This window comes from Choristoneura fumiferana, chromosome 27 (assembly GCF_025370935.1).
Source record: "Choristoneura fumiferana chromosome 27, NRCan_CFum_1, whole genome shotgun sequence".
NCBI classification, from domain to species: Eukaryota; Metazoa; Arthropoda; class Insecta; order Lepidoptera; family Tortricidae; genus Choristoneura; species Choristoneura fumiferana.
This window is the reverse complement of record NC_133498.1, coordinates 1,108,313-1,129,267: the sequence shown is the minus strand read 5'-3', so window position 1 is coordinate 1,129,267 and position 20,955 is coordinate 1,108,313. Positions and strand designations below refer to the sequence as shown.

General features: G+C 36.1%; 1 protein-coding gene across 1 annotated transcript; it reads right to left on the bottom strand.

The window, feature by feature from the left end:
- Positions 1-6,839: 6,839 nt before the first annotated feature.
- On the bottom strand, positions 6,840-14,584 carry LOC141443509 (uncharacterized; the record flags this gene model as incomplete). Its single annotated transcript, XM_074108825.1, is given in 4 exon segments — positions 6,840-7,581; positions 8,545-8,692; positions 12,899-12,984; positions 14,503-14,584. Coding segments are annotated over 4 exon segments (790 nt in total), but the record flags the coding sequence as incomplete, so codon positions are not given.
- Between the last annotated feature and the right edge of the window lie 6,371 nt (positions 14,585-20,955).

The following is a 20,955-nucleotide window of genomic DNA, read 5'->3' as shown; positions in this document are numbered from 1 at the left end:
TTCAAAGATAAGGCTCTGAAATCGATTTTAGACGCAAATCAATTCTGTCATGTCGGTATATTTATTATGTAAGGATTTTAGAAATGATGCTAGAGAAAATAAATGTTTCCTTACAAAATGATTGCTATATTCATAGAATAGGATCCTACTACTATTTTACATTTTGTTACTTTTTTTGCAAGCTTATATTTAACTTGCGATGTTTGTGTATGAGAGTTACGGGCAACCGGTGGATGTAAGTAGCGAGTTGTCGTTCATTGTAGCTTTCTACGGGGGAGGCCTTTGTTCAGCAGTGGACGATGATGATGATGATGATGATGTAGGTATGTATAGGTCAAAACATGGAAGTTAAATTTGACCCACTTCCAGTAGTTAGATTGATTTGCAATTTAGCATACTTATGTAAATGGTGACAATACAATAATCTGTTGCTGACAGTCTAGTAGTCCGGCCAGGTTCATCTCCGCAGGGCGGAACTCCTTAACGGTTAATGGCATCGACTTGAAATTTGGTACGGAAATGTAGTTTGAACGACAATGCAAGTAAAGAAATAAAAAAGTACAGTCAGCAAAAAAATGTTGTTAAAAATTGCATTTAAAAATTAACGTATAAACAAAAGGTACATGGGAGCCATACAACGCCTCAGGGTTGTCTAGTATCTCGTCGCAAGTACGTTTTGAGGTTCGGTACCTGAATGGTGGGTGACAGAACGCTATTACTGTTGCTACACCGTCTTTCTATCTGTCTGTCTGTCACAGGGCTGTATCTCGACAACCGTAATAGACAGAAATTTGTACATCGCATGACAATGTGTATTTAATGTATGTATTGACGCAAAACACAAAAAAATAGTTTTCGTTGATTCTTTATAACGTTAACATTTCGAAAATACAAACTGAGACATGGATGCACAGAAAAACCAGAAAAAGAGACCAGCACTGGGAATCGAACCCAGGTCCTCAGCAATCCGTGCTGCGTGCTATAACCCCTACACCACTGCTGGACAGGAATCTAGACACTAATTTTTCCTATGCATACATATCTCAGGTTGCTTATTTCTACTATGCTACTTCAGCAGCAGCACTAGCGACATCTTTGTTTCGTCGACAGACGTCACACTCTTTCGGAACTAACCGCTCACCCAGAAATGAAATGAAATGAAATGAAATGAAATGAAATCGTTTATTGCATGACCACAGGTATATAAATAAGATCCTCGTGTTTTGGTGTGTCCCTTTATGATCTACCATTTTCTTGGTGTACAATATAAAAAAATAAAATTGAACAAAATTAAAAATCAAATCAATGAAATTACATTAAATAGAATACATTAAATGAAGTTAAATAAAAATAAACAAAACATAATCAATTAAAATACATTAGCTAGTCAAAAAAAAATACAATAAAGTTAAATCACAATCACTCAACAAAAAATAAAAAAAATAAAAAAATCATATACGCTACAATGTCAAAATTTCAAAACCATACATTAATAACCATAAATGTCAGTACTCAACTGATTAGTTAATTTATATTCCAGATATTCTTTAACTGTATAAAACAGTTAGTCAAAAGCCATTTCTTCAATTTGGTTTTGAACACTTGTCCATTCAAAACCTTTAATTCGTCTGGAAGACTGTTAAACAGCTTTATTGACATGTTATAAGCGTTACGTTTATAAATATCTGAACGACAACGAGGCTGGTATATCAGGTTTTTATATTGTGTTCTCTGCTGTCTAGGGAATACGTTCGATCTCTTTTCAAAATACTTCGGATGACACTTAACAAAAAGACAAACCTTAAGTATATACATGCATGCCAGTGGTAATATTTTAAGTTTCTTAAAAAGAGGCTTGCAGCTGTCAGTACGATAAGCAGCTAGCATTGCCCGCACACATTTTTTCTGTACTTTGAAAACTCTTTCAACGTCGACAGAATTTCCCCACAGTATCAATCCATAATTGAGTACAGACGATACATGTCCATGATAAGCGGTTAATGCTGCCTCGGTAGAGACTGTTCTTTTGAGCTTTCTTAAGGCAAAAACAAATCTGTCCAATCTGCAGCATACAGAGTGAACATGGTCTTTCCAGTTCAAATGCTGGTCAATATTTAAGCCTAAGAATGTTGTGCAACAAGTCTGTTCCAAAGAGTTTCCGTTATAGTTAACATTTAGCGTTACCGGATCTGTCCTGTATGAATGAAATTGCATGTACTTTGTCTTTGACAAATTAATATCAAGTCCATTATCAATTATCCAACTATTTAAGTTAGCTAGACTTAGATTTATATTAGTTTCATACATGCTACGTTCATCACCCTTAACTAGAATGGTGGTGTCATCTGCAAAGAGTACGCATTTTTGTGTAGTAGCACGTGACAGATCATTGACATAAAGCAGGAATAACAGGGGTCCTAGGTTGCTTCCCTGAGGCACCCCAGACTTTTTTTGCCGAAACTCGGATCTATAAACTTTTTTATACACTTTGTTGTCTTTATCAACATTATGTGTGATTTCTGTACATTGCCTTCTGTCCTGTAAATAGCTCATTAACCACTCCATGGCACGCCCCCTAATCCCATAGGATTCCAATTTTGATACCAAAATTGCATGGTCAACGTAGTCGAACGCCTTACTCATGTCTAGGAACATGGACATAACAGGTGTTTTAATATTAATAGACTCTGATACAAACTTGACAAACTCAAAGCAGGCCAGCTCCGTAGAACGACCCTTACGGAAACCATACTGTTCCGGACCCAGTATGCTGTGCTTTTTTAGGAAAGCATCTAACCTAGCGCACATTGCCTTCTCAAAAATCTTAGATGGGATAGGAACAATTGTTATGGGTCTATGGCTACTAGGTTCCATACGGTCACCTTTCTTGTACAGAGGCTTAACGATAGACAATTTTAGTTGTTCTGGAAAAATACCCTCACTAAAAGAAAGATTTATCAAGTGCGCAAAAGGGCGGCACAGACATGATACATTTGCTTTTAATATTTTTGTTGATATGTCATCAATGCCGCAAGTATTACTATTATTTAGTGACATAATCAACTTAAATACTTCTTTGTCCTCTACTGGAGTCAGAAATATGGTATATGGGTTGAGGTCTATCCCCCTTTTTAGTGGTACTCCACTGGAAGCAGTCGCCCTAATCATGTCAATGAAATAGTTATTAAACTCATTACAAATGTCTTGCGGTTTATCATAGGTCACGCCATTTACTTTAATTGTATGAATGTCATTTCTATCTGCATAATTAGAAGTTTTTTCAGATATAATATTCCAAGTCGCCTTACATTTATTTTTATTTTCTATGATATACTTGTTATTACTATTCATCTGTGATTTATGAATGCATTTTTTGAGAATTTTACTATATTTCTTTAAATTATAATTATTTGTCTTTTTGTGTTTACTGGAATTAATAGCTTTCATATACAACATGCGTTTAACTCTACATGATTTTCGTATGCCTTTTGTAAGCCACCTGGTTTCCCTCTGGTAACTACTTCTCTTAACTAGAATAACAGGGAAGCATAAATTATAGAACAGACAAAACAAATCATAGAATTCATCAAAAGCCTGTTTAAAATTGTTTGAATTCAAGATTTCAGTGAATGACAATGCTGACAGACACTCACGGAACTTATGCTGATTATCGCAACTATAGTCCCGTTTAAATTCAAACCAAGTTGTTATTGTTTTGCTTTTTTTCATTGAAAATGTAAGTAATTGTGCCTTTTCGTGGTCAGATAGACCAAGTTTCAGAAGTCCTGATTCAACGTTCCTAAAATTGCTTGCAATTTGGTCTAAGCACGCATTTTTCCTTGTAGGTGACTGTATATGCATTGTAAAATTGTGGTTTATTAAAGTGCTACTAAGACTTCTGGAAGCTGAACCGTCTTTCATAATGTCGATGTTCCAGTCGCCACATAAAACAATTTTTTTCTTTTTATACTTCGATGTGAGATAATGTAGCAAATTGTCTAGTTTGTGCAAAAACAGACCCACATGAGACTGGGTCTGAAGAGGTACTCTATAAATAGCTATGATGACAATATCAGCACCCAAAATTTCAGTACCGCAACATTCAAAATAAAATTGAGAAGCTTGGCCCGATACAAATGTTATAGGTTTTGTTTCTAATGTCCTTCTAACAAGTATAGCAGTACCACCCCTGCTTTTATCTCTACAAAATGAAGTTGCTAACTTAAAATTACCAAGTTTAATGTTGTTTTCCGAGCCACGCTTAACGAAAGTCTCACTAAAGCAAATCACATCAATATTAAGATGTTTATCAGTATGTAGCTCATTCAGTGTAACCTCTAATAAGTCAAGCTTATTTAACAATCCTCCAATATTTTGATGCATTATTATAAATTTATCCTCGATTACATCCTTGCAATTATTTGCTCGTTTGTTAACGAAAAAATTCTAAGCTATCTTGGGAGTCATTTACATAAATATTGTCAGAATTAGATTTCTCAATAAGCACCAACATTTTACATATGTCATTAAATATTATACTTATACCTTTATTATTTACAGTTCCAGTTTGCTTATAAAACATGTCAAAATCATAGGTAAGATTTTTGTTACAGTCAAACAAGTAGGCATAATTGTACTTTGAGTTATCCATGTGTAATAATGAATTAAACAGTTCAATTCTCCTATTATACAGATTGGCATAGTAGCCACAGTTAAATATCGGAGTACATATTATTATGTTGGTATTGATACAATTTTGAACAACATTTCTTATATACTGTACCAATTCATTATAATTTTGAGACCCTCTAAAGTCCTTTTCACCCAAAAATAACAAACAATAGTCACTCATACTGTAGTCGATCAATTTACTATTCAAATTTTTTAAGAGATCTTTGATACCAACGCCTGACCTCAGATAGTGACAAATCTTATATTTATTACCTAAAAATCGTTCAGAAATAATTAACATCTTATTATTTTTGTCTGTGCTAATCATACAGATTTTACGCTTTTCTCCAGAGCAACTTTGGACCGAATTGTCAACAGGTCGTTTTTTATTTGGTGTACTCTGCGTGGCATCCACTTGTAGTTCAACAAAACTATCATTTACCAAATCCACGATATGTTCGTTGCGGTTCTCGTCCTGCTCATTAATCCTTGGTGAACGAAACAGCTTTGGTGTGTTGAAGCGCTTTCCCTTTTTACTTGATGTTTGGCTCTTCTTCTCTGATTTGCAGATGTGAGTAAGTTTGTCAATTTTCCTATCGTACTCTTTCATGGAGTTTTTCAGCATACAATTTTCCGATAGTAAGTTTTCAATTTCTTTTTCAGCACTAAGTAATTTTGCTTCTAAGTCAGTTACTTTTTTATTCATTAATTCTAATTTATCATGTACATTTTCATGTATCTCTGGACAGCTTCTGTTAATTTTTTTATTGCTAAGTACTGATGATGATGACAAGGATGAGGAGTCATATTCGTCTAAGTCGGTTAAAGAATCAAATGAGTTCTTAGTAGTAACGTTAATTTTATATTTTTTCCGCAGTGTAACATTGCTCGTAAATGGAGACGGTGAATTATTACTAATATTCCTCTTATCTTGTTTATGCTTACAATCCATGCATGTCCAGCTTTCCTTATGATCACGTGACATTATGTTATAAAATCGTTTTTCGGAGACATTTGTGCATGGCAGATCATACACTGCTTTGCAAAAATAGCATTTCAAGCAGTGCCTTATTTCAACATTCTTTTGGCATTTGGCGCATGTAGTAGGCGAAAGAGTTTTATCCATTTTGCAGAAAAGAAAACAAATTTAGGCTCTTATACATATGACGATGATGATGATGATGCAAAAACAAAACTCAATGATCAGTAAGATTGGCGCAGTTCTATAAACGCTCGTTTCCTAATTTACATATTCCTTGGAGTACGTCTGCTCTGGCAACACTATGTGACAGATGTCATTTTCAGCTGTTGCTGTCAGTGACAGCCGCGCATCTAGACTTGCTTCCGCAATTCTGTTGTGATGTACCGTTATAAAACGTTTATGTTCAGTTTCAGTTCAAATTTTAAAATTTAGAAGTCGAAAACGTTAAGATAACTTGCTCACCGTCATACGATGTGCGTATTAGATCCTCCGTCTTGTGTTTAGTGGTGTTTATTCCAACTAAAAAGTGTCCGGTCGAACTTTCACTACACATTTCATAACTTTGGGACTTAAATATTCGTAACAACTAATTTAAATTAATAAAAATTGAAGAGCACTCTCTTAGTAAGTGTTGCTTTGGCCAGGGTTGCCATGTCTGACAGACAATCAGTATGTCTCAGTTTGTATTTTCGATATGGTTTCACGGGATATCCGTAAAAGTAACAAATTTGGAGTTGAAATAAAAAATACAACTCCAAAAAACCAATCATAACATTAACATTATTAATAATCTCAAATTTGAAATTCTAAATAGAGATAAATAAATAATTTATTTATTGAATTAGGCGTTATTGCGAAGGTCCATATCAATCAACTGAAACAATTACTTTGCTCACCTGCAACCTTATGATAGCTACGTTTATGCAAGAAATGTGTGTTCATGCAGTTCCTCCACCTTCACACTGTAAGAACACACACAAATCACACAAACTCATCTACCACCACCATCACTACACTGACGCGTTTCAAACTCGACCAGAGATCATCTTCAGAGCAACTCAACCTTTCACCATGCTACCAGATGTTACAGTCCAGATGGTAGAGTTCTAAGGGGGGGGACTTTGTCCAACAGTGTATGTTTTCCGGCCAATGATGACGCGAATGATGTTGATGGAAAAATTTAAACGCTTCAAGCAGCGAAAGTATTTTATTATTTCAAAAAATACTGTCCTCAGTAAATAATATGTACAACTTAACAAAGGGAAAGTATATAATAAGTATCTATAACAAGATACTCAACTATTTGCAATTTTTATGCGACTTGAAGAAATTTGCCTTTTTATTACCAAGCCGTTAATTGAAAACAATACAATAACGAACTACAAAACTTACGAACTAAAGACTAAGGCATCTTTCGATATTCTTCATTTGGTCATACTTATTTATTTCTAAATCTAAACATCTGCTTTGAACCTTAGCAATCCTCTTTTTAACTTCCTATTTCTTTTCAAGCTTCTCTCAGAGAATAATCTAGAATTCTCATCTTCTTCTGTCACTATTACAGGAATACCCTCGTCAACACCTTCAATTTTAGGTTCAATTTCCATCACCGGATCTATCTCTGCCATCTCTAAATTCTTGTGTTTAAAATTGTCAATTTCATCTTTAACCACTTCTCGAAGAAGACTTTCTACAATCAAATTCTGCTTCTTACTTGGTTTTCTTCTTTGAACTTTCACCCTCTCTTTACTTGGCTCTTTATTTTCAGTTGTTTCTTTGTTAATATTTTCAGCGTTTGCATTTTCTTTGTCATCGGTTTCTGATTTAGTGTCGTTAGTTTCTTTACCTATTTCCATGTTTAGGTCGTAGTACATTGGTGAATCTTCGCAGTTAATTGCATCTCTTGGTCGAGTGCATACTAAGACTTCCTGTAAAAAAAAGGAATACTTTTGAGAAAATAGCCAGTTCGGTAAAAGGACAATTCAAAAAATGTATCCACTGGAACCACTTTATTTCCGAGCTAGATTGTCAAAGTTATTCTTAGAGACCGGATTTATTTATTTCTCATGGAAAATTAACGGATATAGAATTAGACAAAACATAATCATATACTTCAGTTATCTTGAAAATAATTCTAACTCCTTAATAATTCTACCAAACATATTCCGATTCAGTATATTCTAAAGACTTAAAATATGCATACAAAGTTTCAACGTGGTTTCAACTAACTATAACTGAGACTTTACTTCTTTAAAGTATTTATCAGTATGTCTTATCTCTATATCTCTTTCGCTTTCATTCTCTCTCTTTCTTAAAAATAAATAAAAACTAAAACCTTTTTACAATATAATATTGCATACTTGTATTTAGCCACCATGCATGCGTTGTATTTAAGTACGTTTATCCTTTGCATAGTCTCAATAACACAAGCTTTTCTTCCTTTGGGACTAGGTCAATTGACGTCAAGTGTCCCGTGGGTTGTGTTTAGTTATTTTTCAAGCTTTTTTCATATAATCCAGTCTCTGAGATTTGCGCATTCTAGCTGTGAGATCTATGCGGGTTCGTTATGAAATGACGAGGAAGATGAAGACCTACAGTCCGTTACCTAGTAGGGAATCAGTAACTGTCAAGCTGACCTAATTTGGCAGACACTTATTTTATTTAAAATATGGCTTCTGTCCTATTTTAGGACAATTTCGCCAGTGTCAAAGTAAGCTCTCTTTGGGAGCGACGTTGTACCTACGATGATTGTAGTTTTTGCAACTTGATAGTAAAATTCCAGAAACCACGTGGCAGATACTCCGATGACTTCTACTTCTACAGGAAGTAAAGACACGTGTCTAGCGAATGTCAAAGACTCCAAACAAGACAATAATGATGAAGTTACGTACTTGGTTGAACACGGTCTCGTTGGGGCAGATGAAACTCCACTTGTACATGATGCTGCGGCCAGAGGGGGCCTGCGACGGCAAGCAGACGTGGAACAGCTGGCAGTCGTTGTCGACGTCAGCATAGTAGCCGTACGTGCGGTTATCACAGCTGGAAACAACATATACAATACAATACAATGACTCTTAATTTTAAGGTCGTAAAACATTACAGTCAAAGTGTTTATATACTACTAGCTTTTACCCGCGGCTTCGCACGCGTAAACTATTCGGTGTGGTAGCTGCAATTGAAATTTTCGGGATTTTACAAAATTCCCCTGGAAATTTCCAATATTTATATCGTGGTCTTCATTGAGGTTGTGTTGTGAATAACTGGGTTATTATTTCGAGAGGTTCAATTGTGTTCAGACTCAAATTTTCAGTTATAAAATTAGAAATATATCGTTTATTGGTTTTAAGTTGCTTAGGATATTATCACTGAAACTTGTGGTAAATACATTTTATTCTATTTTATCTTTTTTTCCACAATAACTTAAATTTTCTGCACAAAAGTCAGTTACGTGGTCAGGTTCGGATTATCCCTGACTACTTTGTAGTATTGTAAAAAATACAAGGTATAGAAAAACTTGGTGTTTAAAACATGGATTGAATGTTCATAATATGATATACCATTCATGCAAACATAAAAAAATTAGGACATTGATAAGACTATTTTTTTCTACATTTCCCGTTGTTCCAAAATACACCATCATTTTCGTAGCCACACTTATTAAGTAATATTTTAAACAAAAAACAGGTCAAACCTCCTGTAAATCCTTTTTTAACTATAAGCAACTTTGAAAATAAGACTGCGTAAATATGACGTATAATGTTTATCGCAAGCCATATAATTATTTATCTATAATTAATGTAATAAAGGTTCAAGTTAGATTTGCGTCAAAGATCGAGCGTCATTTTCGTTACGGTTGTGACTTGGTGAGTATTGGGTAAATAAATATAATGTTTTACTGGTGCTGTGTCATTTGCAGTTAAGTTATTCAATATTGATTTCATTTGCTTCAAACCTATAGGATATTTACTGCAGAGCCGCGAAAGTAAGAACTTTTCAATTTCGTGGTCATCATTTTTGTGGTGCTATGGGCCACGAAACTGATTAAAGATCACGAAAAAGATGATTTTCCTAAAAGTAGAAAAAAAACAGAACACTTTTTATAGAATTTTCTGCTTTTTACAGTGCAATCGTTTATGCCGTTATTGATTTAATTGATTTAAATGAAGAATGGTTGACCGTCAACAACATTTGCTCCAGGTGTGGTTATAGGAATTATGACCAGTGCGACGACAATTTTGTTAACTGGCGAGAGGTTCAAGAATTATTTTGCCCTGAATGTACGTCGAAATGTATATATCTAAATATTAAAAAAAAACTTCGTCATTTAGAGGAGCATTTTGTTGTGTTGTTTCGTTGTAACATAATTTCGTTCGGGTCTACACCTGCACGGGGGGGGGGGGGGTATTGAAAGCTGTTTTGGTTTGTGAGTTGAAGTTATTAATCTTACTTTAATTAAATAATTTCTAGATAGTATTTAAAAGGTTACAAAAATGACAATTTGTAGTCGTCATTTTCGTGGTCAAATTTTAATTATTTTTTTTATATAGATATCGATTGTCTATTTCTGTTGATACCTGATTAATTAAATAATGCTTATTCGTTTTCTCATTATGATCAGATTTTCATTCAAATAGTACAATTATAAGATTTTAAAATAAACAAAATGTTCTTTTTCGTGGTCTCGGTGCTCATTTTTGTTACCGTTAAAATTGGATTTTTGCTTTTTTTAACCAAAATAAACTTTATCGATCTCTTATAATATAAAGCATCTTATCGGTACATATCCTTATGTTCAAAATAAAACAGACCACATCAAAATGTGTGCTTTTATTTCTGTAACATTTATCTTACACCTCAAATAATTACCCAACTGTACAAAATTCAAGACTCTAAACCCAGTGCTGAAGTTTCAAATTTTTTCCCTATCCAAATTCAAATTCAAATCATTTACTCAGTAAATAGGCCGCAATGGGCACTTTTACACGTCATTTTTTATACTACCAGCGCTTTCGGAAAGACCATCATTGCCAAGAAGAATGCGCCGCAAGAAACTTGGCAGAAAGTCATTTTTTCAAAATAAAATAATTACAAATAAAATACTTAAAAACTACAGTATACGGTATACTGTAGTTTTTAAGTATACTGTATACCTGAGCACTACCTGTCATCTTGCGTATGAATGTTATAGTTAGCTTATTTATGTGTTGTTATGGTATCTATCTGTTTAGATTTGTTGTGTACCTATGTGTATTGTATGTGTTAGTTTTATGTATTCTTGATACAGCTCTAATCTACTGTAAATTGCACCACCTGCTAAAATGTATTCCTTATTTCTGTCCATTGTAAAGGTTGCCTGGAAGAGATCGCTCTGAAGCGATAAGGCCGCCTATTGCTTACCTTAGAAAATCTCTATGTATATACTTGTGTTTTCTGTACTGTTTACTGTATTGGTGTGCAATAAAGAGTTATTGTATTGTATTGTATACAATTAAAGAAAAAAATACGAAATAATAATAATAATAATACAGGGATGTATGGGGTCCCTTAGTTACAAAACTATACCGTGGGAATATCGGGGTAAAAAATAGATTATGTGTTATTCCAGAGGTCCAGCTACCTACATACCAAATTTCATGGCTCTAAGCCCAGTGGTTGTTATTTCGAGATTTTATCCCTAGGTATCCCGTGGGAATATCGAGTCAAAAAGTCACTTATGAGTTATTCCAGACGTCTAGCTACCTACATACTAAATTTCATGACTCTAAGCCCAGCGGTTATTATTTCAAGATTTTATCCCTATCCCGTGGGAATATCGGGGTAAAAAATAGCCTATGTGTTATTCCAGAGGTCCAGCTACCTACATACCAAAATTCATGGCTCTAAACCCAGTGGTTGTTATTTCGAGATTTTATCCCTGGGTATCCCGTGGGAATATCGAGTCAAAAAGTCCCTTACGTGTTATTCCAGACGTCCAGTTACCTACATACTAAATTTCATGGCTCTAAGCCCTGCGGTTGTTATTTCAAGATTTTATCCCTAGGTATCCCGTGGGAATATTGGGTCAAAAAGTCACCTATCTGTTATTCCAAACGTCCAACTACCTACATATCAAATTTCATGACTCTAAGCCCAGAGGTTGTTATTTCGAGATTTTATCCCTATCCCGTGGGAATACCGGGATAAAAAGTATCCTATGTTTTAATCCAGGTTATAAACTAACTTTTCGCCAAATTTCATCTAAATCCGTCCAGCCGTTTCAGCGTGAAAAAGTAACAAACATACTCACTCACTCACTCACTCACATACTCACTCACTCACAAACTTTCACATTTATAATATTAGTAGGATCTTAAAAGGCCGGCAACGGACCAATGGCTCCTTCAGTGGTTATTACACATGGGCGGCGGTGATCATTTCCCATCAGATGACACTCTTGCTCGTTTTCCTCTCTCTCATAGTAAAAAGCCGGCCAAGAACGTATTGGACACGTCCAAGATAGGGTTCCGTAGCCATTTCAAAAAAATCAAGTAATATTTTTCTAAGGATTTCATATTGCGTACGGAATCTTCCAAGTTTACGTATATTTTATACCTTAGGCTTCTATTTTCTCTTAAACTACTATTTACTAATTCTCAAGCAATCTTAGGCGTTATAATTTTCCTTGTAAATTTGATATACTTTACTACCATTAGCATTACCAATTATATAACCTGAGCTGACACTAGACTTGAAAGATGAAAGGACCAATTATTAATAATTATTATTTATTAATTTCTGAGCCGTGGTGGCCTAGTGGTTTGACCTATCGCCTCTCAAGCAGAGGGTCGTGGGTTCAAACCCCGGCTCGCACCTCTGAGTTTTTCGAAATTCATGTGCGGAATTACATTTGAAATTTACCACGAGCTTTGTGGTGAAGGAAAACATCGTGAGGAAACCTGCACAAACCTGCGAAGCAATTCAATGGTGCGTGTGAAGTTCCCAATCCGCACAGAGCCCGCGTGGGAACTATGGCCCAAGCCCTCTTGTTCTGAGAGGAGGCCTGTGCCCAGCAGTGGGACGTATATAGGCTGGGATGATGAATTTCTGAGAAATTGGTTGTCTGGAAGAGATCGCTTTTTAGCGATAAAACCGCCTATTGTCTATCTGATTTTTTTATTTTTGTAATATCTCTACTGCTTTTGGTGACCAATACTTAAAGAATATTTGTATGGACCAAAGATTTAACAATCCAATAACAATTCTTACCTGAAAGTGTCAGTAATATTTTCTCTGATGGAGGAAGCGTTGGCGGGTAAATTTAGCGTATCTGCCTTTGTTTGGTTCTCCATTGACTGAAAACAAAAATACAAGGTATAATTACGCAACAGGAGCAAATAATTAAAACATACATCGTACTCGTCAAACACAACAGTAAGTTCAGCGACTTTTAGAAATTATTAGTTTTTTTTATTTATTTCTATTAGACGACCGGATGGCCTAGTGGTTAGAGAACCTGACTTCGAAGCTTGAGGTCCCAGGTTCGATTCCCGGCCGGGGCAGAAATTTGTATGAATAATACGAATATTTGTTCTCGGGTCTTGGATGTTTAATATGTATTTAAGTATGATTTATCTATATAAGTATGTTTATCCGTTGCCTAGTATTCATAGTATTCAATTGGTGTCAAGTGTCCCATGATATTATTATTATTATTTATTATTACTTAGTTTATGCAAAGAAGCAATGTAAAGCAAAATGTTTGATATTTCGTAGCGTGACAGACAGAGGCCGTATTGCCTAAAATTTCTGATGCTCACGATCGCAATCAAATGACAATTCTGTATGCGAAATCTGTCATTTGATCTCTGGTGACAGACGACGTCAATTGAGCTCTGGGAAGGCATATATATATACATTGATAACACTATTTAATTTGTATAAAAAAGGGAAAATATAAAGACTGGCTGCAGTAGATACAAACAGAATACCGGCGCGAAATAGTAGTTTTGCTACTGTATTTCGTACGGTGAGTGGGAGATCCGGAGGCCCAACTCCCCTCCCCCTTCCCCCTCCTCTATCCCCCTCCCCTTTAGGCCTGCAACGCACCCGCAGTCCTAGGTATCCATGAGTGGCGATTGCTTACCATCAGGTAAACCGCATGCTTGTTTGCCAACTATATGTTTATATATGACTGCTTGTTTCTCAATAAATAAATTTAAAAAAATAACACGCATAACTTCCGAACGACGGCACCGAATTGGACAATTATTATTTTGTTCTATTCGCTACTGTCAGGACAAAGTTGCGTTATACAAATTAAAATAAAGGAACACGGGAAGCCGTAGGCAACAGCTAGTTTACAATAAGAACAAGTAATAACATGTTAAGATACATGAACAAAAACCGATTTATCCCTTTTGTAGTTAGGATCTCTCCCAGTCCACCTTTGAGTGTTTGATGACTGTATATGCTTACTACAATGTGTGGCCAGAACCGGGGATAATATTAAAAACAGAGGCTATATAGACCACTGGTAATTGGATCATCATGGTCCCACTGAATTAAAATCAAAACTTAACTGTTGTTTTTTTTTCTAAAAAACTTAATCGTAAATTCAATGTACGCCATCCTAGAGCCCAACGGACGTCGCCTGTGACGCTACGAATATCACACATTTTGCTTTACATTGCTTCTTCGAATAAACTTTAAAGTGTAATAAAAATTAGAAAACGAATTATTTTTAAAAGTCGCTGAAGTCATGTTGTTGAGTTTGACAAGTACGATCTACGTTTTAATTATTATTTGTTATAGGCCACACGCGGTATATAAATTCGTAATTAATTTTCTTTATAACTAAGAATATCACTTACCCTTAATAACTTTCCCATGTATCCATTTTCAAATTCTGAGTCAATGTCGTCTAAAGTTTGTGCAAAAGTTGAAGACAGTAGACAAAGAAAACTATAAATTGCTATTAATTTCGCCATTTCAAATCATAAAACTAACAAAAAATCTGAAAAAAGAAACATACATTATTTTTAATATTTAATTTTACCTTTATTTTTACACGAGTCTCAACTCTCTGGGCACTGTTCGAAATCCCGAATAGATTACCTTGTCAGGAATGTTCTTATATTGTTAATTATTTGATTAGATGAATATAAACAGAAAATCGAAAGAAAAACTGAACTGGACCAGGTGTGTCCTGTAATACGAGCAAATAATTTAAACATAGAACGCACTCGTCAAACTAAACAACATTAGTTCAGCGACTTTTAAAAATAATGGAGTCTTTAGATTTTCGTTTTTTCATACAAATTAAATACTGCAATCAATGTACGCCATCCTAGAACACAACTGACGTCGCCTGTCACGCTACAAACGTCAAGCATTTTGCATTACATTGCTTCTTCGAATAAACGTTAAAGTGTAATAAAAATTAAAAAACTAATTATTTTTACAAGTCGCTGAACTAAAACTAATACTGTTCATTTTGACGAGTACAATCTATGTTTTAATTATTTGCTCATATTACAAGCCATACCCGGAATAAGATAACTTATTTATTAATTTGCAGCACATGATATAACAAGATAATATACAATGTTTTACAAAAATCCTTGTAACACAAATCGTAAATCAGTAATGTATCCGTTTAGTATGAGCCCAGGTATGGAGGCTTTGTATAGGTACAGTCAAGAAAATTAAATCACTACCCAGGGTGGAACCTTTGTGCTACTAATATCACATCAACATTCCATACATCTACTATAGAACTCATGACAAAAATGATTATGAAAAGGTTCCACCCTGGGACGTGAATTAATTTCCTTGACTGTACATAGGTTAGAAATAGCCTAGTCCAACACGTGTCATTCATCTTTTTCCAGCATATACTCGTATATGTAAACCCTTTATTTTACAAAAATAAAGGTACAAACACAACTGACAACTATACTAAGCTATACTTGTAAAGGGTTTTTTTTCTATCATTGCGTCTTTACAATTTTTTAAATTGTTATTTATCAAAACTGACAATTTAACTAATATATTTCGAGATTGTTACTACTATATTTATAATTAAAATTACATCCACGTTTCGACCACATTCAGCGGTCGTCGTCAACTCATGACCACGTTGTCAAAACGTCGAGGCAGTTTTAACAATAAATAAGTTCCAAAAAAATATTTGTTATGAGTGAGAATCACGAATGTTTAAAAATATATATATATGATCATTTAAATTTATTACAAACTGATTCAAATTAAAATATTCACAGTAATTAAAAAAAATTAAAACACTTACCAGAAAACGACAATTAAAAATAAAACTCCACAGCACTGTCAGCAAAAAAAATTAAGCACAAAAATTTAATAATTGTTTCCACGTATATTTCCAAAATGAGAATGTGCAAAATTTCGCGTCCCTCTCTTATATAAACGCGAGGAGTGCGACGGAGGTGTCTGGAATTCGCAATGAGGGATTAGATAGCGTTGCCAAAACAATCAAACGCTGTTTTGTATTAAGACGGTCTTCTGTACGTCCGTATGTTTCTTGATAATCTGAGACAATTTTTACAAAACAATACAATCATCATCATCGTCATCCCAGCCTATATAAGTCCCACTGCTGGGCACAAGCCTCCTCTCAGAACAAGAGGGCTTGGGCCATAGTTCCCACGCGGGCCCAGTGCGGATTGGGAACTTCACACGCACCATTGAATTGCTTCGCAGGTATGTGCAGGTTTCCTCACGATGTTTTCCTTCACCGCAAAGCTCGTGGTAAATTTCAAATGTAACTCCGCACATGAATTTCGAAAAACCCAGAGGTGCGAGCCGGGGTTTGAACCCACGACCCTCTGCTTGAGAGGCGATAGGTCAAACCACTAGGCCACCACGGCTTTTTTAACAATACAATGGCTGTAAATAAGTGGCCTTATAGCTTTAGAGCGATCTCTTCCAGACAACCCTTACAAATATATTAACTGCGCCGACAAAAATGTGAAATAAAATTTTGAAAAAATAAACGCCTGCCTGCCTGTAAAGTGCGGGTGTTTTTTTTTTCTCGTCTAAATCACAAGTGGGTAGGTCTTTCAAAGGCATTGTAACTTTGCGAATACAACTTTTCCAATTTAGGGATCCGTTTGCAAAATATTAAAGATAAATTTTTGTTAAAATCAATATCATCCTTCACAAGCCAAACCGTTGGCTGGAATAAGCTACCAAAAATCTTAATGTACCTATGAACGCACAATGATCTTAAAAGAAAAGCTGTCATGGCTAAGTAGACTTTTTAAGGTAATAGGTACGTAATCGAGTATTATGATTAAAATTTAATACTGAATATCTGAACCCTACACGCACTTGACCGTTTTTTAACCCCCGACGCAAAAAGAGGGGTATTATAAGTTTGACGGCTATGTGTGTCTGTCTATCTGTGTGTCTGACCGTGTGTCTGTCTGTGGCACCGTAGCTCTTAAACGGGTGAACCAATTTGAATGCGGTTTTTTTAATTTGAAAGCAGGTTTTTTTTTTTCTTTTTTTTATTCGACCAGGGGTAACACCAGGGGTATTGCAGATGCGTTGCCAACCTAGAGGCCTAAGATGGGATACCTCAAGTGCCAGTAATTTCACCGGCTGTCTTACTCTCCACGCCAAAACACAACATTGCAAGCACTGTTGCTTCACGGCAGGATTAGCGAACAAGATGGTGGTAGCAATCCGGGCGGACCTTGCACAAGGTCCTACCACCTGCAAAGCGAGTCTTTTAGCGATGGTTCTTAGACATGTTTAATCAAAATCGGTTCAGTCGTTTTTGAGATATTAAACTTTGAAGTGACAATGGCGGGGGTTTTAAAACTTTTTTGTGGTTAGGTTATAACCATAGCATTTCCCGAACTGTATTCTATCCAAAAAAAATCTGGAACAATTCCAAAAAACAATGTTATTTTTTGTAACATTGTTATATTGTTTTGCCAACGGTACAAGCACAGGCGGCGCCCAACGCCGAATTCTGTCACACCCCAACCTTGACTTTGGTTGAGGTAGCGAGTTCGATTCCCAGATAACATCAATTGGAGCGATTAGAATAGGAATCGCCTGTTTTTATTTTTTGCACGGCATATAGACGGTCACTTGTAGACGTCCGTTTGTTCACCGGACAACCCGCGGACCGTTTTTTTTGCCGGGCTTGCGGTGTCTAGAGGCTTAAGGCTTAAGATGGGATACCTCAAGTGCCAGTATTTCACCGGCTGTCTTACTCTCCACGCCGAAACACAACAGTGCAAGCACTGCTGTTTCACGGCAGGATTAGCGAGCAACATGGTGGTAGCAATCCGGGCGGACCTTGCACAAGGTCCTACCACCTGCAAAAGGGTTTGAAGAAAATTTGGCTCACACCTTCTCCTTAAATGTTGAAAACATTAATCATTAAGTATTATTATTAATTATTATTCGCTTTTTTTATTGTCACGTATTATTCATATTTTGTTTGCATATGCTATGCATATATTTGTGTAAAGAAATGTATTTTTCACACCTCTCCTTCAGAAAAGTAACTTTTCCTCCCTGACGAGGCTTTTCTAAGTGTTTTATTGCAAATGCCATTTTTTGTAAAGCCTCGCCATTTTCTATGCTGACTGTTCTTTAATAATAGTTAAAATATATATTTTTTTCATGTTTCTTAATGCTCGGTGTGAAAAGTTGTATGGGCCACTCGGGAGCAAAATTATTTTCATCTTGGGCGTTAACACTTGAATCCCTCATTACGCTCAGGATTCTATTGCAGAATCCTTCTCTACATTCTGGATTCAATGTACGCCCTCGCCGTAAATACACCATTTTGCTCCCTTGTGACACAAATAACTATTTATGTTAGGATTCTGCTACAGATTTGTGTATTATATTATTTAAAGCTTGTATTGTAGCTTCCACTATATATTTTAATTTTTAAACTCACAATAGTCTGCCCCTGACTGAATGCTCCTCTCATCCACTCAAAGGTTGACTGGTAGAAATCCCTTAAAGGGATAACTTCGCCTTTGTACATATAATAATATCTCAATGTTTGTCAATTGTGTTTGTTTACTTATTTTGTACATTAAAGAGTTTACATACAACTACCGTGAGACTCACTCATATTAAAAGATATTGTAACGGATAACTCACGTCTTAAACCGAGTTTAGCTCGACATGTTTCGGGCTATTTCGTAGCCCTTCCTCTCAGGAGCACGCGAATGACAGTCGCGCGAGCAGAGCGGTGGCGCGTAGTGTGCGTGTTGCGGCAGCCGCCGAGTCGCGTGCTCCTGAGAGGCAGGGCTACATGTCGAGCTAAACTCGGTTTAAGACGTGAGTTATCCGTTACAATATCTTTTAATATGAGTTTACATACATACAACATGACAACGGTTTTGTATCTAACCGTGGAACGTACATACGAAACTTTTACTGGCTAGTTACAAATGACGGCAATAAAGTACGATGTTAGTAATAGGATTTAAAAAGTTATGTTAAAAATAAAGTTGTGTTAAATACTTGTGATGTATACATGTCATTTAATAATATTGTAAATCTGTTTTAAAAAATATATATATACCTCGTTGAGTTTCTTGCCGGATTCTTCTCAGCAGAGGTTTTTCCGAACCGGTGGTAGATTTTTTTTGACATTCATAAGTGCTTGTTGTAGCCTAAATTGAATAAAGATATTTTGACTTTGACTTTGACTTTTTATGTGACAAAAGCGCACGAACCCCTCCCCCCTGTCCAAATATCATTATCATTTCAATCAGTCAAAGCAACCCCACATCCACCCACTGCTTGCTGTGTAAAGGTTTCGTCATTTCCATGCAACTTTGCCCTGACCGGCAAAGTTGCCAGTCTCATAGTTTACCAGCCGACTGCCAGATGTCATCCGACATTTGGGTAGTTTTAAGCTGTCATTTTATCAAAAAACATTAGACTCGTATTTTTCTTGTCTCAACCGAACAAAAATGAGAAAAATTAAGGCGGGCGTTGTCAAAAAAAAGTACCCTTTCTTTTTTTTTTATTGGAAAAAATATTGTTTTTCCTACTCAGAATCAAGAGCACAATCAATTCCGATCGTTCAAAAAAATGTCCCCATTTTTTCATACAAAATTTTATGAGTCGGTTTTGTCACTCCCATACTGATTTAATGAAAAAAACGTCGCAAAATAGTCATTTTTTTAAACTATCGGAATCGATCGTGCTCTTGATTCTGAGTAGGAAAAACCATATTTTTTTCCAAAATTTCAAAAAAAAGAAATGGTACACTTTTTTTACTTATTTTTTTAAAGTATGGGAGTGGAGGCTCGTGACGTCACGCACTGCTAAAGCAGCGTTTCCACCAGAGATATGCGAGGACGTATTGCGAGGAATATGTTTTTCATGAACCAATAGAAAAGCGTCATTTACCTCGCCTCGCTCCGCTCAGCTGTTTCCACCAGAGATGTGCTGTGCGAGGATAGGTAAATAAAGCGTTTCTATTGGTTAATGAAAAACACATCCCCCGCAACACATCCTTGCACATTATTGGTGGAAACTCTGCTTAAAAGTATCATACTTACATGATATGTTTTCGTGGAATTCATAATCTCTCGACCCATTGACTCACATTTCTAACCTTTTTGGCAACTTTCCCAAATCTGGGTCAAAATTAACCAAATCCACCGATCGCAATCACAATAACTGTGTCTAACTGTACATGTTGAAACGCAGTTTCGGCGCTGCTTGTACCTGAGGAGAATTGCTAAATAAGGGACAGGATGCTAATGACGTCATTACTAACCAAACCAACTTTTTTTTATTCGACTGGATGGCAAACGAGCAAGTGGGTCTCCTGATGGTAAGAGATCACCACCGCCCATAAACATCTGCAACACCAGGGGTATGGCAGATGCGTTGCCAACCTAGAGGCCTAAGATGGTATACCTCAAGTGCCAGTAATTTCACCGGCTGTCTTACTCTCCACGCCGAAACACAACAGTGCAAGCACTGCTGCTTCACGGCAGGATTAGCGAGCAAGATGGTGGTAGCAATCCGGGCGGGCCTTGCACAAGGTCCTACCACCTGCAAAATTAGAAAATAACTTAACATTTCTTGTTACGTAGCTATCATAAGGACATCAAGATCATCAGCCAGAACACGTCCACTGCTCAACAAAGACCTCCCCCTTAGAACGCCACAATGAACGACAACTCGCCACTTGCAACCACCGGTTTCCCGCAACTCTCACGATGTCGTCAATACACCTAGTGGAAGGCCTGCCAAAGCTTCGTCGCCCGGTTCTTGGTCGCCACTCGAGATTT